The 9,879-nt window shown below is 54.2% G+C and overlaps 1 protein-coding gene across 1 annotated transcript; it reads right to left on the reverse strand.

The window, feature by feature from the left end:
* Window positions 1–644: 644 nt before the first annotated feature.
* LOC135324346 (olfactory receptor 14A16-like) lies at window positions 645–1,235 on the reverse strand. Its single transcript, XM_064500390.1, has one exon. It carries the CDS (start codon window positions 1,233–1,235, stop codon window positions 645–647), a length of 591 nt encoding a protein of 196 aa, XP_064356460.1.
* Between the last annotated feature and the right edge of the window lie 8,644 nt (window positions 1,236–9,879).

Here is a 9,879-nt window from a genome sequence, read left to right on the forward strand (position 1 = left end):
CCAAGGCATCTGTGGCTGTGGATGATGCTCTGAGCAATCACAGGGCATTTCAAATGGCTCAGACTGCATTCAGGTGTGTCATTAGAGTCAGCCCATGGTTTTTCATTGAAGGTGACAGGAACCACTCTCCCGACTCCCCTCCCTGTGCCTGCAGGGTCTCCACTGCAGGCACCTGTCACCAGCCCTGTCATATGGGAGAAGACAGTCCCAGGCAGATACTGCTTGACCATTCACCACTATCAGGAGCACTGGGCACCCACAAGTGAGAGTTGAATCCAGCCCTCATTCCCTAACACATCACTCTTTGAGCTTATTACCTTAAGCCCATGGACAACCTTGGAAAAGCAACAGGCCCCTTCATGATGAAAGTCCTTGAGCATATTCTTGGCCCCAGCTTTGGAAGAAAAAAACAACTTTCAAGCACAGCACTGAGGAAATCCCCTTTGATTGGAGAGGGCAGGTCTGACACAGTGACAGATACTTCAAAGAAGGCCTGCCAGTCAGACAGACTGGGGTTTTGCCTCTGGAAAAGTGGGATGAATTCAAAAATTTGTGTACAAACATGATTATCACAGAGAGAATGCCCAAAGCACAAGAGTTGTCTGAGATAAATTAGAAATCACTTGTGAAGAGGGATGGGCAGCTTATTGCTGCTGAACTACTACCAGTTGAATCAGTTTCTTCAGTGTGCCCTGGCGCTCCTTGTTCCTCATGCTGTAGATGAGGGATTTCAGTGTTGGAGGCAGCACTGAGTACAGCACGGCCAGTGCTGGATCCAGACCTGGGGAGGAGATGGAGAGGGGCTTCAGGTAGGCAAACACTGCAGTGCTGAAAAACATGGAGACCACGAACAGGTGAGGGAGGCACATGGAAAAGGCTTTGTGCTGTCCCTGCTCAGAGGGGATCCTCAGCACGACTGTGAAGATCTGCACATAGGACAGCACAATGAGAATGAAACACCCAACGACTAAAGAAAGACTAACCCCAATAACCCCAACTTCCCTGAGGTAGGAGTCTGAGCAGGAAAGCTTAAGGATCTGGGGAATTTCACAGAAGAACTGGCCCAGCACGTTGCCTTGGCAGAATGTTACTGAAAACACATTTGCAGTGGGCACCACTGCATTGAGAAAACCACTGGCCCAGGCAGCTGCTGCCATTTTGACACAAGCTCTCTCACCCATGAGGGTCTCGTAGTGCAGGGGTCTGCAGATGGCAATGTAGCGGTCGTAGGCCATGACTGTTAGAAGAGAACACTCAGCTGAAATGAAAACAGCAAACAAAAAGACCTGGGCAGCACATCCTGAGTAGGAAATAGCCCTGGTGTCCCACAGGGAACTGGCCATGGATTTTGGCACAGTGGTGGAGATGACGCCAAGGTCGAGGAGGGAGAGGCTGAGGAGGAGGCAGTACATGGGGGTGTGGAGGCGGCGGTCACAGGCTATGGCTGTGGTGATGAGGCCATTGCCCAGGAGGGCAGCCAGGTAGATGCCCAGGAAGAGTGAGAAGTGCAAGAGCTGCAGCTCCCATGTGTCTGCAAATGCCAGGAGGAGGAACTCGGTGAAGGAGCTGCCATTGGACATTTGCTTCCTCTTGGTGCCAGGCACTGTCCAGGGAGGGAAAGACATTGACAAGTTAGGACAGGCTTTTCTGGGCAAATCTCATTCCTCTTCTCATACTACCCCGCACATTTCCTCTGTCCTTTACCTTCCTTTAGCTCCTTTCCTGACCTCTGGTTTGTGCTGTGTGCTGTGCAGAGCAGGGGCCTCCGCCTGTAGGCTCCAGAGGAATCAGTTCTGCTCTGCCAAAGGGTGAAAATGGAGTTGTTGAACTGCCCTGTGCATTCAGTGGGGATACCTGGGGATGGGCACTGTGAGCTGAGTGAAGGGGATTTGGTCCAGTGACCCACTGGGAATATTCTCTTTCTATCACTGTGTGAGACAAATACAGCACTCACGCCAGCTGTCTCTGAAAGAGAAGATCTTTGTGAGGGATTCATCCTCCCACCCTTGCCCTCTTGAACAGAGGTGTCTGTATCTGACTCAGGCAAACCAGCTCCAACTCCAAAAAGGGAGAGAAACAGTGAAGTGAAGGCAGGGGCTGACCTGACAATTTCTAGATGTCTCTCTCCCAATGAGATGGACCCTGTCCTCACATCAGTTTACCATCTGCACCCTTTCTCCAGACACTGTAGTGTAGTCTGGGAAGTGACTAGCTCTGATGTACACACCCTGCAGCAGATTACGTCCATTTATTTTGTGGAAAAACTATTAACATTTTAACACTCATTTTCTCCAGGAAATGGGATGCAGTGGAGGGGTCTGGTTATATATTTCTTTTAGTTTTCAGATGCCTCCATCACACCATGGGAGCGTTCTTTCATGGGACAGAAATCTTTGGCATTTCAGGTGCTCTCAACATGAGCACTTGTGCATCCCAAGAAGAAAAGAAGGCTCATGGCGACTGTGTATGGAGCCAGGGCATCTGGTCTGTCCGTAAATCTTGCTCTCCATTGCTCTGTGCTTGCACCTCTCCCAGCTAAGTGAAAATTACACTCACAAATTACCCTAAGAAAGAAACTGGACTGAGGTGAGAGCAGAGGACTTCAGTTTTGAAGCGAATATTTCCAAATTCTCTCTCAGCCCACATATGGAGAGACTTCTTCAGAGCGTGTGACGACGTGTCTGACTCACACGACCAGCACAAGGACTCTCAGCTATGACAAATGTGCAATGGGAGAGCTGTGGTCTTCTGGAGGTCAGCTTGCAGCCTGGCAGGACACTCCACAAAGACAGTCAGGAGTGCTAGAAATGGGGTCTCCTTAAGGGAGAGTCAGATCATTCCCCAACCAGATGAAATGCATTTCCTGAATGGATGAAAGGGGACTTGGGCATGTCACTGCCTTAAAGACAACTCCATGCAGGACCTACAGCGTAAATGCCTTCACTGCAGCTGAACCCCCCCTCCTTAAACCCAGAGAACACAAGAGCAAGAACCAGACCAGCACGGAGAGGCGAAGAGACAAGGAGCAATACCGTGACTCTCCTACCAAAGGGAAAGCAAGGAGAGAGAGACAGATGGGCAATCAAGAAAGCCTTCACTTTACCCAGCTGTGCACACCACCTCCCAGATGGCAACACTGCAGGACTGTTGTGCAGTGGGAAATGGGCACATTGCGGGAGAGATGCTTCTCTCCTGTGCTGGAAGTCAGGCTGCTGGCAAGGGGCCCTGGACCCCCTGGCCTTGAGGGCAGAGGCTCTGCTGGGTGGGAGAAGAGACACAAGGGGTTGCTTAGAGGAAAATGTCTGCATTGCAGGGACTGTCTGAGAGTTTTCCAAATTCTTCCTCCCACAGTATTTCTGTTTTCAGTTTCCCCTGATTCTCTGACTGTATCTCCACTACCTGCAGCTTTCCCTCCGGGGAGCTGTTGCTCTGTCCCATGTCTTTTCCCTGCCAGCGCTCTGCAAACAGTAGGAAAACAAAAACATTCTCAGGAAAGAGATTCAGGAAAGATCCTTGTCTTTAACATAAGGCTTGCCTTGACTGTCCTTTTGAAAAGGCCCCTCAGAAATAACCTGGTGGGTGAGCTGGAGAGCAGTCCTGACTCACGCAGCACCCTCTCAACAGGAGAACAAACCTGCCCTGCCAGGGATCGCTCCTTCTACCCCAAGCTTCTCCCCACAGTGCCATGGGGAGTTACCTGGGCAGGCAGAGTGCCAGCCCTTGCAGGCGGCAGAGTCACTGCCACAGGCACACGGCACCCTGGGGTGCAGGGACAGTGCTCTGAATTACAATCTGTGCAGACCTGGGTGCACTCCCTGGCTTCACACCCCCTGCACTGTCCCTGGGAGAAGGCAGCTGTGATGCCCTGTCCCTCTGATGGTGTGGCAGTAAGTCCCTGCTCTAAAGCACCACCTGCTCCAAAGAGGAGAAGCTAGGAGAGCTGCCCTGACAGATGTTATCAGCTGTGGAAGGTGCTGGCTTTACGAGAACACTCTAGGAACTGCAGCAGCATTGCCCTGCAGCCAGAGACTTACTATGTCAAGGGCTGTGAAGATTTCTCCCTGCAGTGAGCTCTCAGTCATCCTCCAATTCCCAACTGTCTTTAACTTCTGAGTGACTCATCTCATCCTGGAGTCTGCAGGCAGTGCCCTGAGTCTTGCTCCTCCTTTAAGAGCAGCTGCACCCGGACAGAGCTGTCTCTCTTCAGCACCTGCCAGGTTGCCATGGGCTCCTGCAGCCCCAGGAGCCAAGCCGAGCTCAGGAACAGAGGCCCAGCTGAAGACATGAGTTTCTCTGTCCCCTGTGCACCCTCAAGACGTTCCCAGAGCTCCAGGGCTGACAGTTCCTGAAAGGCAGCAGGATCACTCCTGGGAAATGTCCGCTGAATTAGACTAAACTAATCACCAGTGGTCTCTCTCTAAACAGTAGAGGGAGACTGAGTCCAGCACTGCAGTTGGTCTCATTGGAAGGTGGTTATCTAAGAGAAGTGGAAATGTCCCACTCTGGAAGGCCCTGCTCCCATCTCATAACAAGACAGGACACCTGCACAAGGACAAGAAAGGAGTTCATTTACTTGTGTTTGAGTGATTGACCTTCTACAAAGGTGAACTCTTTTTAGGAGAACCAGATCCAGTTCATCTCTGCAGCCCGTCTCCTCACAGGGGTCCCCAGGGAAGCTATGGCATGTTGGGTGACCGAAGCTCAGCCCAGCAGAGCACTTGGGCACTCTTGGGCAGCTCGGTCATCTTGCTCCGGGCTGGGTCCTTCTGAACCAGCGAAGGATGTGGTGGCCCTGGGTCTTCCCCTCTGGGCCCACAGCTCCACCAGAAACATGGGGTTAGGGTATGCAGGCAGACAACTAGGCTCTGGCTTGGAGTTGAGCTAACTGACCACGGCGTGAGAAACTAGTGGGTATGAGAAATGATTGGACGCTGCAGGGAACAGAATGAGACCCTGCCAAGTTACAGACAGCACTGTGAGGGATGGCTGGATTTCAGTGATGGTTAAGGGAGAATTATATGAGAAAAGGACAAGCTTCCCACATAACTGGCGTATTGGGGTCCTTTGGGGAGTAGACTCTTGCAGCACCAGCAGTACCGAGGTTACAATATCAAAAGCGCCATATGAGCCAGAGGTTACCTAGCTAACAGTATCAGAAATATTAAACTTGAGTACATAGGCAGTAGAACTGGGATCAATGAAGAAAAGAACACTTAGAGATGGGCTGTTTATTTCAAAGGGGATAAAGCTGGAAAAAGGGAGGGATCAAGCTGGATCATGTAAGAAGCAGCATGGGAAAATGGAGGCAGAGGGAATAAAAGGGGCCAGTCATGTGCAAGTAAGCTGCTGGCACGTACACTTGTCTGGCCAGGCTGTGTACCTGGTCTCTGCGGTGTAGCCTGTCATTATATTGAATCCTATTCCTAGCTATTTTCTGTGTGAGTGTGCTCTCTGTTCTGCATGAGTGCAGGTGTGGAAGGCTTGCAGATGTCCAGGCAACCAGCTACCAGAGATACCTGTGCGAGGGTGCATGTAAGGTCCTACAAACTTTGAGTCCGATTAACTGGTGAGCAAGAACAGGACCAGGCCATTTGTATCGTTCATGTTTGTGAGTATTGCACGCATCTCTGTGGTGCCTATAAAGGTACTACGTCTGAGTTGATTTTTTTGGTGGTCGACCATGTCCATACAGAGTGTGTGTGTATGCCTCTTGGAAGTACGTGCCCTGCCTCACTGCTGACAGGACCAACGAACAGAGAACTGCAGCAGTTCCCCTTCCAGCAGACCAGGAGGGATCTCTTTATTCAGAAATCCACTGGATTCAGTGTTCTTTAACACTGCAGGCCTTGGAGGTGCTGCAGCCACTTGATCTTGATGCTGAGGATCTGTTGTTACACATACTATACATGTCTTCATCATGTCCAAGAGTTAAAAAAAAAGTTGGGCTATATTTAAGCCAAATAACTATCTCAAAAATCTCAAGACCTGTTTTTGCCTTTTACACAACAAACATTACTCTCATGTTAAGGATCGCAGGAAGGTATTTGGGTCAAGAATTTTTTTTAAGCTTTGTCAGGTATTGCACAAACATCTCCATAGCTCTTTCAGCATCACTGCTGAAACTTTGCAAAACTTTGCAAAACTGTGCTATGTCTCTGATTGATTGTGCACATAATCCTTAGGCACCCGGACTCCTCTCCTTTGCACACTTTGCACACACTCCTTTAGACATAAACCGTTGACCTAGTCTGGGACTAGGATTGGATTCAGCCGCATCTGGACTCCTCTGAAGAGGAGTTTGGAAATCAAGAAAGTCCTTTCTGAACCTCGTGACTCAACGGGAGGGTCTCCTTCGCACACACTCCTTTAGACATGAACTGTTGACCAAGTCTGGGACTAGGATTGGATCCAGCCGCACCCAGGCTCCTCTGAAGAGGAGGTTGGAAAACAAGGGGGTCCTTTCTGAACCTTGTGACTCAACAGGAGGGTCTCCCTGACACTTTCAGCTGACTCTGTCCTCCACACAGTAAATAACAGAGTGAAACTTGCCATCAAACCTCATTAAGTCACTCTCTTATCTATGATTACACTTTGTTAAGTCACTATCTTACTGCAATAAAATATAGTGCTGCTTCTCTCCTACGAGTGAAGTGCATTACTGCACTCATCCACACCACAGGTACCCAGGGCTGTTCTTCGGAGCGACCTTGACAGGACACAGAAATATGCTGCTGGGAAAAGCAAGGCCATGAAATATCCTGGTCTTGGGTGGCATAAGCCCCACGACAGGCAGGGCGGGGGCCAAGTCACTAGAGAGCACCTCTGCAGAAAAAGTCCTGGAGGTCCTGGGGACAAGCGGAGCTGGAGGCAGCAGAGTGCAGCCAGCAGGGTGAGGGAAGGCATTGCTTCCCCGCAGCTCAGCATGGGCGAGACCATGTCTGGGCACAGGGTCCAGTTTGGGCTCCCCAGTCCCAGACAGATGTAGACGCACTGCTGCAAGCCCAGCAGAGGACCCTGAGCTGGTGGGGAGCTGGAACATGGAATGTATGAGGTGACACCAAGGCTGCTGGGTGTGTTCAGCTGGGAGAAGGGAAGGTGCAAGGGGATCTGGCTGCTGCCTGCAGCTACTAAGGGCAGGGTGGGGAGAGGATGGAGCCAGAGCCTTCGCGAGGTTCCTGGGGCCAGGACGAGGGTCAAGGACACAAGGGGCAGCAGGGAAAATTCCCATCTGAGAGTGCCAAAAGCCTTTGAAGCCTAAGGGTGCTCCAACAGAGAGAGTCCGAGCTCTGCCAGGCCCTGGGAAACCCCCTCTGGCTGCCACCCCTTGCGGCAGGAGCTTGGAGCAGAGACCTCCAGAAGCCCCTTCCCACCCCAGCTGCTCTGGGACTGGTTGAACAGGTTTCTCTCCAGGCCTGACTGGCTTCACTGGCATTGCCTGCACTAGTCTTTCTCTGCAGATTTACCTGACACCAAGTAACACAGGCGGAAAAGCTTCCCAGGGTTTTATTCAAAGCAGGAAATGGCTGTCACCGACTAGGGTCTGTGTGGACACGAGTGCTATGAGAACAAGAAGCATTTCTGTAGCACCCAGGACAGAGTCTCCGTCGCTCTTGCTCTCTGCTCTGCGCCAGCCCCGATCTCAGGGGACCTGCCCGGCACTTGCACCCGCACGCCGTTCCTCTCGCTGCCCCGTGACACAGCGGCAGCAGAAAGCTCTGCGCAGAGCCCGAAGTGCTGTGCTGAGCCGTGAGGGCCATCGCCTGGGCGCTGCAGCATGCGGGAGGGTGGCGTTGCCTGTGGCGGGAAGGAGAGCCGCGTGTGAGGGGCAGCGAGGGCGCAGGACCGGCACCTGCCTGTCCCCTGCCACCAAGGGCTTTCCCGCGGGGTCGTGGCCTTGGCACAGCCAGCTCCCGAGGGCTTCCTGCTGCCGGCCTCGGTGCCCCTTGCTTTGCCAGCACAGGCCCCCAGTCCCCAGAAGGGCTCTTGACTTGGGTACATACCTGGGTCAGCCTCTGGTGTGTGCCTGAAGGAAGAGGATGACTTCTGCTCGCCTTTGGGCTCAGAGGCAACCTGCATGGGCAGAGCAAGAGCACACACCTGCGTGCCATCAGCTGGCAATGCTCAGGATACTGGTGCCCCGGGATGGACGGGGGAAAGGGCTTGGGGTCGGGAGATGCTGCCACCAGCTGTGAGTCCCAAGGGGAGGGACCTGCGGCTGGCACAGCAATGGCACAAGGCCGTAGCAGCAGGGCTGGGCTGGCTGGGGGCCGCGACGGGCAGGGGCGAATGGAGGCGGCTGGGTGCGTGGCGGAAGGGGGGGTCGCTCACCGGGTGTGGGAGGGGGGTGCTGCTGGGGCCACCCCTCCCCTCCTCGCTCAGCATCCATGCCCCAGGGCCGAATGCAGCACAAGGGGTGGAGAGCATGTCAGCCCTGTGCCTTTGGCACTTTGAAACAGAGAGGAGCAGGCATCTCCCCCATGGGAGACATTGCAGAGGGTAAATGGCTGGGGGTGACCGCTTGGCACCATGGCCGGGGGGTGCCACACGATGGGGCAGCTCTCTGCCCCCACCCTGCACACCCCAGACGCAGCTCACACAGCAGCTCCCTCTGATCATGGGTGCCAATGGCGTGCTCGTTGCTCACCTGGTGAGGAGGGCCTCCAGCCAAGGCAGAGGTCGCTGGTGGTGTTTCCTTGGGCAATGGCTGTTGGAGAGGCAGGCTGTTGCTCTCAGCCCAAGTGCCTGTGGCCAAGGGAGAGGCCTCTGGCACAGCTTCTGCAGGAACTGATGGTGTCAGAGGTGCATTTTCCCCCGCATCCGGAGGGATGCTGGCTGCGGGGGAGGCCTCCTCTGGCTTCGTTCCTGTGCTCAGAAATGCTGATGGGGCGAGAGACGCACTGTCCCCCGCGTCCTGAAAGCCATCGGCCAAAGCAGGTGCCGCTGCCTCGGCTCCTCTGGGCACTGCTGGGGCGAGAGGCGTGCTCTGCAGGTCACCCGTTGCCTCCCCGGTAGCATCTCTGGCCTTGACGTTGGGAGAGCAGGGCACCTTCTGGGGGCACGTCTCTGTGTCTGTGAAGAGGCTCCTGAGGCTAGGTCTGACCCAGGTCATGCACAAGGAGGGCTTTCCCTCCAGCTCCTCCCCTTGCAGAAGCTCTTCATCAGTGTCCTCTTCCTCACTGGGCCAGTCCGCTTGCTCCTCCTGCAGCACTCCTGGGACTCTCTTGCCTCTTCCCACCTCCCACTCCTTCCTGGGGGCATGGGCATACAGCCGCTCCAGCACCTCCCACTTGCACCTTGCGTCCTTGAGGAGCTCCACTCACGTCACCTCCGGTTTCCACAAGTTGTAGAAGGAGTTTCTGGTGAGGAGCTGAAAGGAGAGAGGGAGATTTGTGAAGGCAGCTCCTTTTCCCACCAGGAAAGGCCTCGCGGGGCCCCGCCAGCACTGGCACAAGCAGGCTGTCGTGGCACGGCGCAGTGGCTGGCCCCAGCACGGGGAGGGTTGGCACCTGCCCCGGCCCAGCCCTTGCACTCACCTCCTTGGGTTTGACGTTGAGGGATCCTGAGGCTGTCAGGGAGAAACGTTTCCCCTTGCCCTGCTCTTGCTCGCCCTCGCTCTCCTTCAGGCTCTGCTCCTTCCTCTGCAAACAGGCTTCCCGCAGCTGGGCCAAGCTCTGCCTGGTGCGGGCCAGGCAGCTGCTGTCGAGCTCCTCCAGCGTCTCTGTTTTGATCAATAGCACTGCCAGGTACTGCGAGGTGTTGTCCGGGTGAATGCGCAGCGGCTCTCCTCCAACGTGGCAGATGATGCCCAAAGGCTGCTGTTTTGGGTGCTGCCCTGCCGGCGCTGGTTGTGGTGTCCCTGGCCCCGCACCCTTGCCCGGG

This window comes from Dromaius novaehollandiae, chromosome W, assembly GCF_036370855.1.
Source record: "Dromaius novaehollandiae isolate bDroNov1 chromosome W, bDroNov1.hap1, whole genome shotgun sequence".
Classification (NCBI taxonomy): domain Eukaryota; kingdom Metazoa; phylum Chordata; class Aves; order Casuariiformes; family Dromaiidae; genus Dromaius; species Dromaius novaehollandiae.

Coding starts and splice junctions, on each gene's coding strand:
- LOC135324346 (XM_064500390.1), bottom strand. CDS start 1,235: ATGGCCTACGACCGCTACATTGCCATCTGCAGACCCCTGCACTACGAG.